The sequence below is a fragment of the Heloderma suspectum genome, chromosome 2 (genome assembly GCF_057233095.1).
Source record: "Heloderma suspectum isolate Gila_16-S chromosome 2, 16-S_ref, whole genome shotgun sequence".
Taxonomy (NCBI): Eukaryota; Metazoa; Chordata; class Lepidosauria; order Squamata; family Helodermatidae; genus Heloderma; species Heloderma suspectum.
This window is the reverse complement of record NC_139459.1, coordinates 397500647-397518348: the sequence shown is the minus strand read 5'-3', so window position 1 is coordinate 397518348 and position 17702 is coordinate 397500647. Positions and strand designations below refer to the sequence as shown.

Sequence of the window (17702 nt, the reverse complement as noted above, 5' to 3'; positions counted from 1 at the left end):
TGAGAGGTCCAGAAGAATCAACAGGGTCACACTTCCCCTGTCCCTCTCCCAGCAGAGGTCATCCCACAGAGTGACCAAGGCAGTTTCCATTCCAAAACCAGGCCTGAAGCCCGATTGAAATAGATCTAGATAATCCATTTCATTCAACAGTGCCTGGAACTAGGGATGTCAGAGAATTCTGCGAAGGATCTCGGTGAGGCCGAATGCCAGTGCATTCGGCCCCCTGAAATCCATGGCGGAATGAAGTCCCCGCCCCCCCAACCCACAAAAGGCATGCGGGACGGAGCTCCCAGCCCCCGAAAGGCATGTGAAATGGAGCACTTACCTGCTGCTGTCCACGCTGATTTGCGAATGGCGGTCACACTGTGGCCACCATTCACTTCTTCATCATAGCCATGATAGGTTACGTAAATACATAAGTAGCCTATCACGGCAAGGCAAAAAAAAAAAATACCGCGTATGCAAATGGCGGTGGCTACGGCAGCCGCCATTTGCGTTCCTTTATTTTTCGCCATTAATAGCCTACGTAAATATTTATGGAAGCTAAAACTACGGGGGGAAAAGGGAACGCAAATGGCTGCCGCTGTAGCCACCACCATTTGCGTATGCGGTTTGTTTGTTTGTTTTGCTTTGCCGTGATAGGCTACGTAAATAAATACGTAGCCTATCACAGCCTCCGCAGGGATGCAAAAGGCTAGAACGGCGAAAAATAACGGAACGCAAATAGCGCCCACTGTGCTATTTGCGTTCCCCTTTTTTTTCGCCGTCATAGCTTACATAAATATTTACGTAAGCTAAAACTGCAAAAAAAAGGGAACGCAAATGGCGGCCACCGTGGTTTGTTTTTGTTTTTATTTTTTTTGCTTTGCCATGATAGGCTATGTAAATATTTATGTAGCCTATCACGGTTAAATAAAGGGACGCAAACGGCGGCGGCTACAACAGTTGCCATTTGCATCCCTGCTGCCCAGTGGCCAGATGTCCGGCTGCAGGCAGAGCCGATCGGCGGCTCTGTCGAATCCCTGCGGAGCGGAGCCAGCCAGGCAGGATTCTGGGGGGAGGGATGGAGCACCTCCCCCCCACCATGAAGCAGATCCGCGAAACAGTAAGTGACTTCTGTACTACACACCTGGCACTTTCCTACAACCACTCGCTCAAGCACCTTGCCCAGGAAGGGGATGTTGGCCACTGGCCTATAATTATTAACATCTTCTGGGTCCAGGTTAGGCTTTTTCAGGAGTGGTCTACTTACCACCTCTTTTAAAGCAGCAGGCACTCCTCTGTCAAGGAGGAATTTACAATTTACGTAGACTATGACGGCAAAAATAAAGGGGAACGCAAATAGCGTAGCGGGCGCTATTTGCGTCCCTTTTTGATTCCCCATTTTAGCCTACATAAATATTTACGTAAGCTAAAATGGGGAATGAAAAAGGGACACAAATATTTACGTATCAAAAATATTTACGTATCAATATTTACGTATCAAAAAGGGATGCAAATATTTACGTAGATTAAGAGGGCAAAAATAAGGAACGCATCAAGGCTGGGTGGGTTAAAAAAAAAAAAAACAGCCGGCCAGGCCCAGCCAGGCCAGAGCCGTCCGTAGCCGGATTTCCGGCTGCGGAGGGCTCTGGGTAAAACAAACAAAAAACAAAAAACGGCGTACGCAAATGCGTATGCGGGTTTTTTTTGTTTTTGTTTTACCCAGAGCCCTCCACGGCCAGAAATCCAGCTGTGGATGGCTCTAGCCTGGCTGGGCCTGGCCGGCTGCTCCACGGAGCTGCCGCAGAGCACACCCGGCCACGGAGGATTCCGGGGGGGAGGAATGGAGCGCCTCTCCCCCCAGCGAGGATTCTGGGGGGAGGGATGGAATGCCTCCCCCCTCACCATCAACATAATCCACGAACAGGTAAGTGACTTTCATACATCCCTAGTCTGTATCCTCAGGCCTCAGTAACTGAAACTCATCCAATAAAACTGGACCAGACGGTGCTCTGAACGCCTCTACCAATGGAACTGCATTAATCGTGGTGTCCAATTCATGACGAATCTGAGCGACTTTATCTTCAAAGTGCCTTGCAAACTTATCACAGCATGCCACCGAGGGTTCCACCTTCTCTCGCCCTGGCCCAGAATGTAACAGAACGCGAACCACTCGGAAAAGCTCCGCTGGACGACACTGAGAAGATGCAATGCTGGTGGAAAAGAGCTGTCTCTTTTCCACCCTCACTGCCACAGAGTAGGCTTGATAGTGGGCTCTTACTTGTGTTCGGTCAGACTCAGCACGGGTTTTCCTCCACCTGCGTTCTAGCCATGTCCCCTCTTGCTTCATTGCCCTCAGCTCAGGTGTATACCAAGGAGCTGGCCGGGCTCTGCTCAGAGGGAGAGGGCGCTTGGGTGCGATCATGTCAACCGTCCAAGTAATGTTGGGTCCGAGTCATTCCGAGTCATTCCACAGAGCGACCTGGGCTTCGACAGGAGCACCAGCCATACCAGCAGGAAAATCCCGCAGAGCTCTCTGGAATCCATCAGAATCCATTAGCCTCTGGGGGCGGACCATTTTAAGAGGTCCCCCACCCTTGCAGAGGGGGAAGGCTGCCAGGAGTCTAAAGCTCAACAGGAAGTGATCTGACCATGACAAAGGGACAGATGTTAATTCCTCCACTTTCAGATCACCATCATCCTTCCCAGTTGAGAAAACCAGATCAAGCGTGTGTCCTTTTATATGCGTTGGGCCGATGACATGTTGGGACAGCCCCATGGTTGTCATGGCGGCCATGAAGTCCTGAGCCGCCCCAGATACAGCGGCCTTGACATGGAAGTTGAGATCCCCCAGGACCATCATCCTAGGAGTCCTCAACACCAAGACCACCTCCGTCAGCTCAGGCAGGGAGTCTGATGGGCAGCGGGGTGGGCAGTACACCAACAGAATCCCTAAACTGTCCCAGGTACCCAGCACAAGGTACAAACACTCAAGATCTGCACTCGAATGAGCAGGAAGCCTGGAGAGGGAGATTGAATTCCTATAGACCACGGCAACCCCCCCTCCCCGACCCTCAAGTCGGTGTTGGTGCTGCACCGAGTACCCAGGAGGGCACAGCTGGGAGAGAGTGACCCCTCCCAGTTCCTCCACCCAGGTCTCAGTAATACATGCCAGGTCAGCCCCCTCATCCACAATCAGATCATGGATGAGGGAGATTTTATTTTGGGCCAACCTGGCATTCAGCAGCAGCACCACCAGGCCCAAGGGCAGACTGGCAAGGCTGCCAGGAACCATCAGGTTGGGGGAAGAACCAGAAGAAGGGACAGCTGTAAGGTGTCTTGCCCCTCTTCTCCTCAGCTGGCCTGTTAATCCCCCAATGCCATACCTCCCCCTGCCCATGACCACAGTTATGGTGGCACCTCCCCGACCCCCTGAGTTGCCCAATAGTCCTCCCAGGCACATGTTAGAATATAAAATGTACAACAGTGTAAAAGAATATAAAAGATAAATGAGATAAAAGAGAAAAGCAGCTAAGAAGGAGCAGATAAAATCCACATTTGCCCCTTTCTCCCTGGTCTTTAAAGCTGCTGCCCTCTGCTGCTACTATTTGCTGCTGGTATCTGTGGCTGCTGGTGTCTCTGGAGAGGGAGGTGGGTGGGTCTTCAGGTGCTGTTCCATGCGACTCCAAGTGCGACGCTAAGTGCGCACTTAGCGTCTCTCTTGGAGCGATGCCAAGGCACACGCCAAGGCGCATGCCAAGGTGCTGCCTCTGGCAGCCTTACCTTAAGTACCTGTTTGGCAGGGGCAGAAGCATGCTCAGGATCCACCTGGTACAGCTGGCTGGTCCTCCTTCCCACAGGCTCCTTCCCGAGCAGCCTCTGGCAGCCCCACCTTAAGTACCTGTTTGGCGGGGGCAGAAGCCCCCAGTGGTGATAGCCCCCAGCGGCTTCACATAGATGTTAAATAGCATCGGGGAGAGAATGGAACCCTGTGGCACCCCACAAGTGAGCGGCCATGGGTCAGAAACCTCCTCTCCCAGTGCTACCCACTGGTACCTGCTGGAGAGGAAAGACCAGAACCACCGCAATACGGTGCCTCCAATGCCCAACCCCTCCAGGCAGTCCAGGAGGATACCGTGGTCAACGGTATCAAAAGCCGCTGAGAGGTCGAGGAGAACAAGGAAGGAGCATTCACCCCTATCCAGAGCCCTCCTCATATCATCCACCAAGGCGACCAAGGCCGTTTCTGTCCCATGCCCAGGCCTGAAGCCCACTGAAATGGGTCTAGATAATCAGCTTCTTCCAAGTGTGCCTTCAGCTGCATCGCCACCACCTGCTCAATCACTTTGCCCAAAAATGGCAGATTCAAGACTGGGAGAAAGTTGTTCAGAATGTGGGGATCCAAGGATGGCTTCTTTAAAAGCAGTCTTCGCACTGCCTCCTTGAGGGCTGATGGCATCACTCCCTCTTCAAGGGAGGCGCTCACCACCACCCTGATCCCCTCACCCAGCCTCTCTCTGCAGCCAGGGATGTATGAATTGTGTACCTTCCGTGCCACTTGACTTCCGCAGTTTGCGGCCAGTGCTCCGTACAATCATTCACAAGCCCCAGGAATTCTCCTCTTTTTTTTCCACTCTGAAAATTACAAAGATAAATCCGTACCGACAGCCGTAATTCCGGTGCCCAGCCATCTCCATGAGTCTGTGTAACTTCCATAAGAAAGGCTATTTTTTGTAGATATTTATGTATTTTTTCCCCTGCCCTGAGACATGAAGTAATTACTTTCAGCCAAAACACTTCCTCCTCCTTGGGGCTTCCCAAAACAAGGCTGTCCTAGGTGTGCCTGGGCAACGCACTCTTTGTTTAAAGCAATGCTGTTTTAAAGAAAGAAAAAACCTTTTAAAATGACCATGCCGGTCTGGAGCCCTGCAAGAGGTATTATTCCCCCTGCTAAGCTTTCTATTTCCACATCCAGCATTGTTGTTGATGTTGTGAGGCTAAAATGGAGAGGAGAACCAACTCTGTGCATGTCTACTCAGAAGTAAGTCTTACTGAGTTCAATGCAACTTACTCCTACACATGTCAGCACCCCACTTGCCCCCAGCTCAGCTTTGAATTCCACATCCAGCTCATGATCAAACCTGTTAGTTATCTTACTGGCTGACTTTGGGCTGGACTCACACCACTACACCATACTTCTGTTATGAAACTCATGAAGAAAAAGAGACAGTATAATGGAAAGATCTTTCTGAAGCAGTCACACTTCACTTGTACAAATGCAGCATGAAGGGAAAGATCTCTTTGTTTGAATAAAAAGCCCACTCTGCACATGCTCAGGGAATGGACAAAATGAGGAATAAACATACCAGGGAATATGAAGAACTACATTCTTCCATTATGTGTGGGGAATCTCTCTCAATCCAGCTGTTCCCTGGAAACCCCCCCCCCACTCACCCAAGGGTCTTCTGAGATAAATAACAGGAACTGGGGGCAAGTGGGGTGCTGACATGTGTAGGAGTAAGTCGCATTGAACTCAGTAAGACTTAGTTCTGAGTAGACATGCACAGAGTTGGTTCTCCTCTCCATTTTAGCCTCACAACGTCACCAACAAGGCTGGATGTGGAAATAGAAAGCCTAGCAGGGGGAATAATACTCGTGCAGGGCTCCAGACCAGCATGGTCATTTTAAAAGGTTTTTCCTTTCTTTCTTTCAAACAGCGTTGCTTTAAGCAAAGAGTGCATCGCTCAGGCACACCTAGGACAGCCTTGTTTTGGGAAGCCCCGAGGAGGAGGAAGTGTCTTGGCTGAAAGTAAACTGAGAGGGAGGATTTCAGTTGAAAAAGAACACCCACGAACAAGGCGGTGAGCACAGTTCATTTAAAAAAAAACAACTTACGTATTTATTATCGGAATATACTACCTTGCGATTTAATTTACAAAAATTTCGCAACTCTGTGAGGATGACAAAAAAACAAAAAAAAGCTGCATGACTAGGGATGGTGGAGAATTCCTCCAAGGATTTCAGTGAGGCCGAATGCACTGGCATTCGGCCCCCCAAAACCCATGGTGGAACGGCCTCCCACCCCCCACCACCCCGCGGAATCCCCCCAGGACAAAGCTTGCCTGGGGCAGATGTTCCAGCGGTGGCGGCTCCGGTGGTGACTCTGGCGGCGGCAGCTGGTCTCTTGGCTGGCTGCTGCGGCCGCAAATGGCGGCCGTCATAGCGGCCGCCATTTGCGTCCTGCCAGGCCGCCGTGATAGGCTACATATTTGCGTGGCTGCCTTTACTGTGATAGGCTCCGTAAATAATTACATAGCCTATCACAGCAGCCTGGCAGGACGCAAATGGAGGCCGCTATGGCGGCCACCATTTGCGGCCGCAGCAGCCAGCTGTGGCCAGAACTCCAGCTGCGGACAGCCCTGGCCAGCGGCTCTGTGGAGCCACCGTGGAGCGGAGCTGGCCAGGGAGGATTCCGGGGGGAGGGACGGAGCGCCTCCCCACCACTGCGAATCAAAGCTGTAAAAAGGTAAGTGACTCTCGTACATCCCTACGCATGACTGCTGCCTCCGCAGGACCTCATGGTGCCATTCATCAGAGGATTCCGTGGCACAGACTGAAGGAAATTCGATCCCATTTCAGTCTGTGGTGGAATTCTCTGACATCCCTATCTGCAGCTCATAATGAGCCAAGATGGGCAAGGATCAAGTAAGCAGGTGGTCGGCCTTACAGATGAAAGCACCTTGTCCACTTCATCAGGAGGAAGAAGATGGAACCGATCCCACAAAACCGGTTTGCCACAGACTGCCTCTTGCTCACTAACTGTATCCACAGTGTGCAGAATAACACTCCTAATCCAATCAATTTTATCTGCAAATTGCCTTGCCAAGGCCTCACAGGAGGTCTTAGAATGCTCCAGCAGTTCCGGAGCAACTCGACCAACCAGGCTCCGGACCACTTGGAACAGCCTCCTGGGGCAGCACTCTGTGGATGCAATAGAGGCAGCATAATATTCCTTTTTTGCTGCCTTCACCACCACGTGATAGGCTGAAGATACAGCTCTAGCCTGTGTCTGATCGTCTTTGGAGCGAGACTTCCACCACCAGCACTCTAGCCGTCTCACCTCCTGTTTCAGAGCTCGTAACTGCGGAATGAACCATGGTGCAGCCTGAGCCCTGTTCAGGGGGAGAGGGCGTTTCAGAGCCACCCGATCTAATGCCCCAGTGATTGTGGCATTCCAGCCACCCACCAGGGTCTTGACTGAGTGGCCGTTGGCGTGCTCCAGAGGATCCTAGGGATGTACGAAAGTCACTTACCTTGAATGAAATTTGATTCACGGTGGGGGGGAGGCGCTCCGTCCCTCCACCCCCGAATCCTGGCCGGCCGGGCCGCAAAGGGCGGTGGCCATAGCCGCTGCCATTTGCATCCCTGCAGTCAGCAGTGATAGGCTACGTAAATGTTTACGTAGCCTATCACGGCTGAGTAAAAAAATACCCACACATACGCAAATGGCGGCGCCCATAGGTGCCGCCATTTGCGTTCCTTATTTTGGCACGTCTAGTCTACATAAATATTTACGTAGGCTACAGCGAAAATAAGGGGAACGCAAATAGCGTAGCGTCTATGCTATTTGTGTTCCCCTTATTTTCGCCATAGTCTACGTAAATGTTTACGTAGACTAGACGTGCCAAAATAAGGAATGCAAATGGCAGCGGCCATGGGCGCCGCCATTTGCGTATGCGCGTTTTTTTGTTTTTTGTTTTTACTCAGCTGTGATAGGCTACATAAACATTTACATAGCCTATCACGGTATTTTTTTTAAAATCTAGCCATGATAGGCTACGTAAATCTTTACGTAGCCTATCATGTTTGGTTTTTTTTTACTGGAAATGGTGGCGGCGGCAGCCAGTCGGAAGACTGGCCGCCACAGCCACCACCGTTGAACCGCCACTGGAGCTGCCACCACCAGGAGGATTTGCCCAAGGTAAGTCCCATCCCGGGGGGGGGCGGCGGGGGCAGACCGTTTCGCCACCAATTTCGGGAGGCCGAATGCACTGGCATTCGGCCTCCTTGAGATTCGTGGTGAAATTCTCTGACATCCCTAGAGAATCCCCAAGCACATTCAGGAATCCATTCAGATCCATAAGACGCTTGGGGTGGACCATTTTAATGGGTCCTCCACCCCTGCAAAGGGGTTGTGGAACCAATAAGTCTAACATCACCAGATAGTGATCTGACAAGTGGGTGGTGGATATACCCCCGACTTCCAGATCACTCCCTGCTTCTCCAGAAACAAACACAAGGTCCAGTGCATGACTGGCTACATGGGTGGGCCCAGTTGGAATATGGTGCAGCTCCCAGGAAGTCATGGTCTCCATGAAGTCCCGAGGTGCTCCTGTGAGGACAGCCTCTGAATGTACATGGATGTCCCCCAACACCAGTAAGTTAGGGGACTGCACACGCATTATGACAAATTCACATAAATTTCCAGAAAGTTTTGCGAGAAATGACCCACAAGTCCATGGAATCTGTGGGACTTGGGAAAAAGCTGGTCTGCTGCAGGATCCATGGTCGGATTCATAGACATTCAGACTCACTTGATTCTGTTGCAGATTTCTCCAACATCACTAAGTGAGATCTTTGTCTTTTGCTTCCAGGAAAGCATGTAAGGTGATTCATTGTTGACTATATATGTGTGCATGCACGAATGTTAGACTCATAACGAATACAATGGAAACCAGTTAAGACTCCATCATAAATCTATTTCTATGCAGTGATGGTGCCAAATAGATCGCACTTCACAGCCACTGCATCTGTTCAGTCGCCCGGTGGAGATGGATGCACAGCCAAACTGTACAATTCAGTACCACTCATGGGTAGGGATGGCGGAGAATTCCGCCATGGATTTCAGTGAGGCCGAATGCACTGGCATTCAGACCCCCAAAATCCATGATGGAACGGCCTGCCCCCCCGCCCCCACCCCACAGATCCCCCCCTGGACGATACTTACCTGGGGCGGATGTTCTGGATGGCAGCAGCTCCAGCGGCAGCTTCAGCGGCTGCGGCTGGTCTTCTGACTAGCTGCCGCTGCCACCATTTGCAGTCTGGTCTTTTGTTGTTGTTGTTGTTTTTACATAGAAGTGATAGGCTATGTAAAGACTTATGTAGCCTATCACGTCTGGGTTAAAAAAAAAACTAATGCGTATACAAATGGCGGTGGCTACGGCAGCCACCATTTGCGTTCCTTATTTTTCGCCGTCTTAGTCTATGTAAATATTTACGTAGACTACTATGGCGAAAATAAAGAGGAATGCAAATAGCGTAGCGGGTGCTATTTGCGTTCCTTTTTTATTCGCCGTTTTAGCCGACGTAAATATTTACGTAGGCTAAAACAGCAAATCAAAAAGGAACGCAAATAGCGTCCACTATGCTATTTGCATTCCCCTTCATTTTTGACGTAATAGTCTACCTAAATATTTACATAGCCTATCATGGTTGAATACAGGAACGCAAATGGCGGCGGCTACAGCAGCCACCATTTGCATCCCTGCTACCCAGCAGCCAGATGTCCGGCTGCTGGCAGAGCCGGCCGGTGGCTCTGCGGAATCCCCATGGAGCAGAGCCGGCCGGGCAGGACTCCGGGGGGGGATGGAGCACCTCCCCCCCCACCGCAAAGCAGATCCGCAAAACAGTAAGTGACTTTCGTACATCCCTACTCATGGGCAGCTCTTTGACCACTGTGTGAACAGAATCTGGACTAGATGGACTCTTGATCTGAGAGATCCAGCATAGCTCTTCTTATGGCCTTATGAGATCTTGTTGGTGATGAAAGGCCTTCTTGGTGTAATCCCTGGAGAACAACAATTTGAGCCCTGAAACGCACAGTGTGATCAATTTGCTGGCAAAGTTGCTTGTACTGGTGCCAACTTAGATGCCATTGGCTTCACAAGTCAGAGCAGGGTGTTACCAGAGTGCCATCTAGTCAGGTTATCATGGATATCTTCCAGCTTGTACAGCCCACAGTCTTGGACAAACTGCTTGGTGGATTGAGCCCCACCACTTGTTCTTTGCACCCTTCCCCATCCTAGCCTTGGAAATCAGCCAGAACTGGGTTGGGTACTTGGATCTTAGAGATGATGAATGCCTCCTTGAAGAAAGGGCTGGACCCTGCTAGCTTAATGGAAGCACTGGTGAGACCATTCTTGAGGAAACCAGCTTAGATATGTTTGTTTCTGAGTGATACTACCCAGTGTCAAATTTGCCATTCTTAGGCAAGGTGTTGGACCATGAGGTGGCCTCTCAACTCAAAGTCATGTTGGAGGATGCTGACTATTTGGATCCATTACAGTTAGAATGGATCTGGTTTTGGGAGAGACATGGGTTTGGTCACCTTAGTAGATGGAGTTATGCCAGGGAATGGATGGGGGAGTGCAACCCTGTTGGTTCTGCTGGCTATCTCAGTGGCTTTCAGTAACATCAACCCTGCTATGCTGCTGGATTGTTAATCTGGGTTGGGCATAGTGTTACAGTGGTCCTGGTCCTTCCTGGAAGAACAGTCTCAGAAGGTGGCACTTGGAAACTTCTCGTCCAACCCATGGCCATTGACCTCTGCAGTGCCACAGGTTCCATCTTGTCTCCTATGTTTTTCAACATCTACATGGCATAGCTAAAGGAAGTAATTTGGAGATTTGAGCTGAAGTGCCCCCAAGTATGCAGATGATGTTCAGCTCTGCCTGCTGTTTTCATCTACAGATCATAGGGAAGCTGTTGAATTCTTGAACCAGTGTCTCGAGGTGATTTTGATAGGGATGAGGGCAAAACTGTGGAATTACTGTTGGTAGGGTAACTGACATGAGAACATAAGGACAGCCATGATGGATCAGACCCAGGGTCCATCTAGTCCAGCATTCTGTTCCAACAGTGGCCAACCAGCTGCCAACAGGAAACCCCCAAGCAGGTCATGAGAGCAACAGCACCCTCCCACCCATGTTCCCCAGCAACTGATGTACATAGACACACTGCCTCTGATACTGGATGTAGCACATAGCCATCAGGCTAGTGGCCTTGGATAGCCTTATCCTCCATGAGTTGATGACAGCATCCCAATGACAGCTTCTTTGGAGTACATCCCATTGAAATCAACCCTCCTCCTCCACTTTACATCTCCTTGCATCCTTTTTTTACTTTTCCCCAAGAGACTTCATGAAGCTCGTTTCTATATTTTTGATTTACACAAGTAAGAAATTATCTGCATTTCCAAATGTCAAAACAACCCACCCATCCCTCAGAAGAGAAAACATGGCAGTGAAGGTTTGCCACTTTCCCCAAAGGGCTTCTTTTTCCTCTGGAACCCCTTACCTCCTTGGGTAGAGATGGTCCCTTCTGCACATGGAGCACAAACATAGCAGCAAATGGGCATTCCTTCCTGGATCACCTTGACATATCCAGGGACACAGCTTTTCGTGCACCTTGACTGAGGCAGGGTCTGCCCATAAAGACAAGGAAAGTCAGGGACAAGGAGTTAGTGGTGTATTTGGAAGCTTAGGGCCTGAGTCAGAGGCTTGGGCAGGACACCTTCTGTTCTGTACTTCCAGGCCTTGTTTCACCATCAAATGGCTTTAACCCCCTGATAGTTGCATGGGAGATGGGTCTGGGGTGTTTTTTTCTTTGGTTTTTCTCTCTGTAATGACAGGGCTAGGAGCAAAGGGGTTATACCAGAGGTGGGCAAAAGATAGATCTGCATCTCCTGATAAATCTCACTGCTTTGCCAAGCATGTCCAACTCACAATTGTTTTAAAATAACAATAACAAGAGGATACATAGAGACCTCAGGTGCCCTAAATTATACGGCTGAGATTTTTTTTTTAAAAAAGAACAAGTTTGGGGGTAACCAGGAGTGGGGGGTTGTTCTCAAAACAAATCCGGGGGCTTTGGTTTAAGTGTATGTTTTTTGCACCAGATTCTGGATGATGCATCTCAGGGTTCTATGAGAACAATGAAACAAGCCTGAAGTCTGTTCAATGCTGCCTCCTATGACAGATAAGAAAGAAAAGGATGTTTTGAAAGACAGGGGTATATCGAGATTTTATTGACTTGCAGGAAGGGACCTGCAGCTTTGGAATTACACATAATTTTGCAGGGTTCAAAAAAAATGCCTTTGTTATGAAGAGGTTGCATTAAAGGTCTGAAGCAAAGATGTCCTTATTTAGCTCCTTATTTAGTTTTGCATTTTAACCTATCTTTCTGACATCCCCCCCTCCCATGCCTCAGGATAGTTCCATATGGAATACAAAATCACTCGATAATTGAAATTAGAAATCAAGCAAGACTAAATTAACAAAGGTAGTCTTTGAAAGAGAAGAAAATCTGCCCTTATAGGCAAGTGCAATGGCTCAGCATAACGCCCCCCCCCCCACACACACACACACAAAACAGAGAATGGCATGTCTATAAATCACAGCCATACGACAAACAACCAGGAAAGTCTTTATAAACATCTGGGCCTCACAAAGGAGGACATATCACATGGAGGGTGGAAGAACAGGAAAAGGCCCTTTCTTCTCTGGTAGGAATAGCTGGGAAATCGCAATTACTATTGCTTCTTTTCTGCAGGCAGGAAGAAATGCCCTTCTCTTTTTCTCTGGCCAGTCAGAAAGGAAGTGAGAAGGACTCCCTTTCATTGCTTTCATCACTTCCACTGGGCAAGGTTCCAGTGTTCTTGGGCAAAAATGCAAAATAAGTTAAGAAGAACATAAGAAAATAAGAGCCCTGCTGGATCAGACCAAGGGTCCATCTAGTCCAGCATTCTGTTCACACAGTGGACAAACAACTACACATGGGAAACCCACAAGCAGGACATGAGTGCAACAGCACCCTCCTCCCCCTGTTCCCCAGCAACTGGTGCAAATAGGCTTACTGCCCCTGTGCTGGAGGTAGCATAGAGCCATCACGACAATGAGCCATTGACAGCCTTCTCCTCCAGGATTTTGACTAACCCCCTTTTAAAGCCCTCCAAATTGGTGGCCACCACTACATCTTGTGGAAGTGAATTCCATAGTTTAACTACGTGCTGTGTGAAGAAGTTTGTCTCTTCATCTGTCCTGAATCTCTCACCAATGAGCTTCATGGGATGACCGCTTTGGGTTCAAGCATTATGAGAGAGAAAGAAAAATGTCTATGGGTGTATATGAATAAAGAAGCAAGGGGGCTGCTCAGTTCCTGTGATGTGTGCACTTGCTGGTGACAAACAATAGAACACAAACGCAAGCAGAGGACAATGGACAGATGTTTGCAAAACCCCACCTAGCATGAGCATCACAGAAGAGCCTTCCCCCACCTCTCTGGGGCCACTCCATGCTGAAGCCATCACGCTTTTCACAGGGGTGGTCCTGCAAGAGCACGGCATTTTCCCAGCTGCTTTGTATTGCTTTGTTGGTTGCTTCCATTCTCCAAGCAACACCTGCACAATGGGCCTGGGAATCTACATAAGCACATGAGAAGAGCCATGCTGGATCAGAACAAGGGTCCATGTAGTCCAGCATTCTGTTCGCACAGCAGCCAATCTGCACCCTTGGGGGGGGAGGGGATGACAGAGGTCAGTGGCATGGAGCATACTTTACTAGAAGGAGCTCTTGTAGCAGTTCTGAGAAAAGGCTCCTTTTGGGAGATTTTGGACAGCCGCACCCAGTTGGGTTATTTAATATTTATTTATTTATTTATTTATTTATTTATTTATTTATTTATTACTAAATTCATTAATCACCCATCTGGCTGGTCACCCAGCCAGCAGGGTTGGACCGAATTGGCGTAGGTGGATTACTTGGCAGATTCAACACAAAACAGCCAACCCAACCTGTCATGCTCCAGACATGTCGGACTACAATTCCCATCACCCCCAGCCTGCACAGCCACTCACTGCCTGGTGGGGAAGGCTGACAGAAGCCATGGACAACACCCAACAATATATTAGAGCTCAAAAGATCTTGAAAGATATAAGCAAGGAACTCATTTTCCTCACCAGGCTAAGCCAAGCCGCAGCATCCTCAGGGATGATTAACTTATGGCCGGGGGATGCCTGTCTCTCCAGACTCCCAACTGTCACTGAAATGACTGAGTTATTTGGCCACACCTGCCAGTTCAAAATATCAAAGTTGGCTGTCAGTTCCCCGTCGCCATCCGCAAACACACCGTCCATGGACGCATTGGAAAGCCAAATGTTTCTCAGAAAAGGGTGAAGCTAGAATGACAGAGAGAAGCAGAAGCTATGTTGGTTATCTCAGCACCATTATTTTGAGATCTAACATCTCAACCACTGATGCCAAAAAAGCTGAGGTTGATCGGTTCTATGAAGACCTACAACATCTTCTAGAACTAATACCAAAAAAAATGTCCTCTTCATCATAGGGGATTGGAATGCTAAAGTAGGAAGTCAAGAAATCACCGGGATAACAGGCAGGCATGGCCTTGGTGTACAAAATGAAGCAGGACAAAGGCTAATAGAGTTTTGCCAAGAGAACATGCTGATCATAGCAAACACTCTTTTCCAACAGCACAAGACACGACTCTACACATGGACATCACCAGATGGTCAATATCGAAATCAGATTGATTATGTCCTTTGCAGCCAAAGATGGAGAAGCTCTATACAGTCAGTAAAAACAAGACCTGGAGCTGACTGTGGCTCAGATCATGAGCTTCTTGGTGCAAAATTTCGGCTTCAATTGAAGAACGTAGGGAAAACCACTAAACCATTCAGGTATGACCTAAATCATATCCCTTATGAATATACAGTGGAGGTGAGGAATAGATTTCAGGGATTAGACCTGATAGACAGAGTGCCTGAGGAACTATGGACAGAGGTCCATAACATTGTTCAGGAGGCAGCAACTCAATCCATCCCAAAGAAAAAGAAATGCAAGAAAGCCAAGTGGCTGTTTGATGAGGCTTTACAAGTAGCTGAGGAAAGAAGGGAAGCGAAAAACAAGGGAGAAAGGGGAAGATCTATCCAACTGAATGCAGAGTTCCAGAGAATAGCAAGGAGAGACAAGAAGGCCTTCTTCAATGAACAATGCAAAGAAATCGAGGAAAACAGCAGAATGGGAAAGACTAGAGATCTCTTCAAGAAAATTGGAGATCTCAAGGGAACGTTTTGTGTAAGGACGGGCATGACAAAGGACAAAGAAGGCAGGGACCTAACAGAAGCAGATGAGATTAAGAAGAGGTGGAAAGAATACACAGAAGAACTATACAGGAAAGATCTGAATGTCCCTGATAGCCATGATAGTGCGGTCACTGAACTTGAGCCGGACATCCTCGAGAGTGAAGTCAAGTGGGCCTTAGGAAGCATTAGTAACAACAAAGCTAGCGGAGATGACAGTATTCCAGTTGATCTATTTAAAATCTTAAAAGATGATGCTGTTAAAGTGCTGCATTCAATATGCTAACAAATTTGGAACACTCAACAATGGCCGCAAGACTGGAAAAGGTCAGTTTACATTCCAATTCCAAAGAAGGGCAATGCCAAAGAGTGTTCAAACTACCGCACAATTGCGCTCATTTCACATGCCAGCAAGGTGATGCTCAAAATCCTACAAGCTAGGCTTCAGCAGTATGCGAACCGAGAACTACCAGAAGTACAAGCTGGGTTTCGAAGAGGCAGAGGAACTAGAGATCAAATCGCCAACGTTAACTGCATCATGGAGAAAGCAAGAGAATTCCAGAAAAATGTCTATTTCTGCTTCATTGACTACGCTAAAGCCTTTGATTGTGTGGATCACAACAAACTGTGGCAAATTCTTAAAGTGATGGGACTACCAGACCACCTTACCTGTCTCCTGAGAAACCTGTACAAGGGTCAAGAAGCAACAGTAAGAACCAGACATGGAGTGGTTCCAAATTGGGAAAGGAGTACGACAAGGCTGCATATTGTCACTCTGCTTATTTAACTTATATGCAGAGTACATCATGAGAATCGCCGGGTTGGATGAATCAGAGGTCGGAATTAAGATTGCTGGGAGAATTATCAACAACCTCCGATATGCAGATGATACCACCCTAATGGCAGAAAGCAAAGAGGATCTCAAGAGCCTCTTGTTGAGGGTGAAAGAGGAGAGTGCAAAAGCTGGTTTGAAACTCAACATTAAAAAAACGAAGATCATGGCATCTGGCCCCATCACTTCCTGGCATATAGAAGGAGAAGAAATGGAAGCAGTGACAGTTTTTACTTTCCTGGGCTCCAAGATCACCGCAGACGGTGACTGTAGCCATGAAATTAAAAGACGCTTGCTCCTTGGGAGGAAAGCTATGGCAGACCTAGTCAGCATAGTATGAAGCAGAGACATCACCTTCCTGACAAAGGTCTGTCTAATCAAAGCTATGGTGTTCCCAGTAGTAATGTATGGCTGTGAGAGCTGGACTGTAAGGAAGGCTGAGCGCCAAAGAATTGATGCTTTCGAACTGTGGTGCTGGAGAAGACTCTTACGAGTCCCCTGGACTGCAAGGAGGTCAAATCAGTCCATCCTGAAGGAAATCAACCCTGAGTGCTCATTGGAAGGACAGATACTGAAGCTGAAGCTCAAATATTTTGGCCACCTAATGCGAAGAGAAAACTCTCTGGAAAAGACCCTGATGCTGGGAAAGACTGAAGGCAAAAGGAGAAGGGGACGGCAGAGGATGAGATGGCTAGATAGCATCACTGATGCAATGAATATGAACTTGAGCACGCTCAGGGAGAGAGCACAGGACAGGAAGGCCTGGCGTGCTATGGTCCATGGGGTCACGAAGAGTTGGACACGACTGAACGACTGAACAATCCCATGATTCAGGATCAGAGCTTGTGCTTTCAATATTTGTAATGGACAATTCAATTTCATTCGCATACAGAATTTATTTTTAACCTGCTGTACATTCCTGAGTCCCTTCTTTCTGCTTTGGCATTTTGCAGAAGGCTGCCATTCAAGTCATTAGATCACCATTCCAACCCCCCTGCCTATGGGTCCGAGAGACTCCAATAATCCCCAGCTAGGACAACCATTGCACATGCTAGCGAGAGATAATGGGGATTATAGACTTAACACAGCTGAGAAAGTGTGTTAAGTGTATTTACTAATTTATGAATAAGTAAAAATTCCCCTCAATGCACCACCCCTTTTGCAGGCAGTGGGCTGGGGGAATTTGGGCTGATGGGGGGATGGGTCAGGTCTATGTTCACAGGGTAGTGTGCAAAAATACTGTTAGTTTCTGGAGCCCCTAACGGAAAACGGTGGCCAAACTCCCCTGCCTCGAAAGCAGTATACATTATCACAGAGTGTTGGTCCGAGGAGCTCTGGAGAAAGGAAATTGGCAGAAGCCACTGGGAGAAAGTCCACTGAGTTTTGCCCCCACACTGACTTTGGACTTGTTTGCCCCCAACATTTGAGGGAGAATGGTGTCCTTTTTCTTTCTTTCTTTACCTTTCCCCCCCACATTTGAGCCAAAAGGCTCAGCACTACCAGAGAGATCAATTTCATTTTGCACCCTGAGAAGAATTCTGGACACTGGAACTGGTTCTGCCATTAAGGAAACTGAGGCAAATTACTTTGGTTGGTAGATTTGGGCACTGCTTATGAGAAGCAGACAAAATATTTACATTGTGTAAATAAAAAGCAGGGGTATTACATTTTACATCACAAGCAATAAATCACCTTAGGAAATTGATGGACTGAGACTAACCACCTGGAACAGAA

At 48.3% G+C, this 17702-nt stretch overlaps 1 protein-coding gene across 1 annotated transcript in view; it reads right to left on the bottom strand.

Annotated features, from left to right (window-relative positions):
• The window catches only part of LOC146356575 (vomeronasal type-2 receptor 26-like), a 36936-nt gene that overhangs the window by 5237 nt on the left and 13997 nt on the right, over nt 1–17702 (bottom strand). The window contains exons 6-7 of the mRNA XM_084830194.1: nt 14006–14215; nt 11338–11482 (exon numbers count right to left, since the gene is read on the bottom strand). Of these exons, the coding sequence (XP_084686320.1) occupies nt 11338–11482; nt 14006–14215 (355 nt within the window). The remainder of the gene's footprint in view (nt 1–11337; nt 11483–14005; nt 14216–17702) is intronic.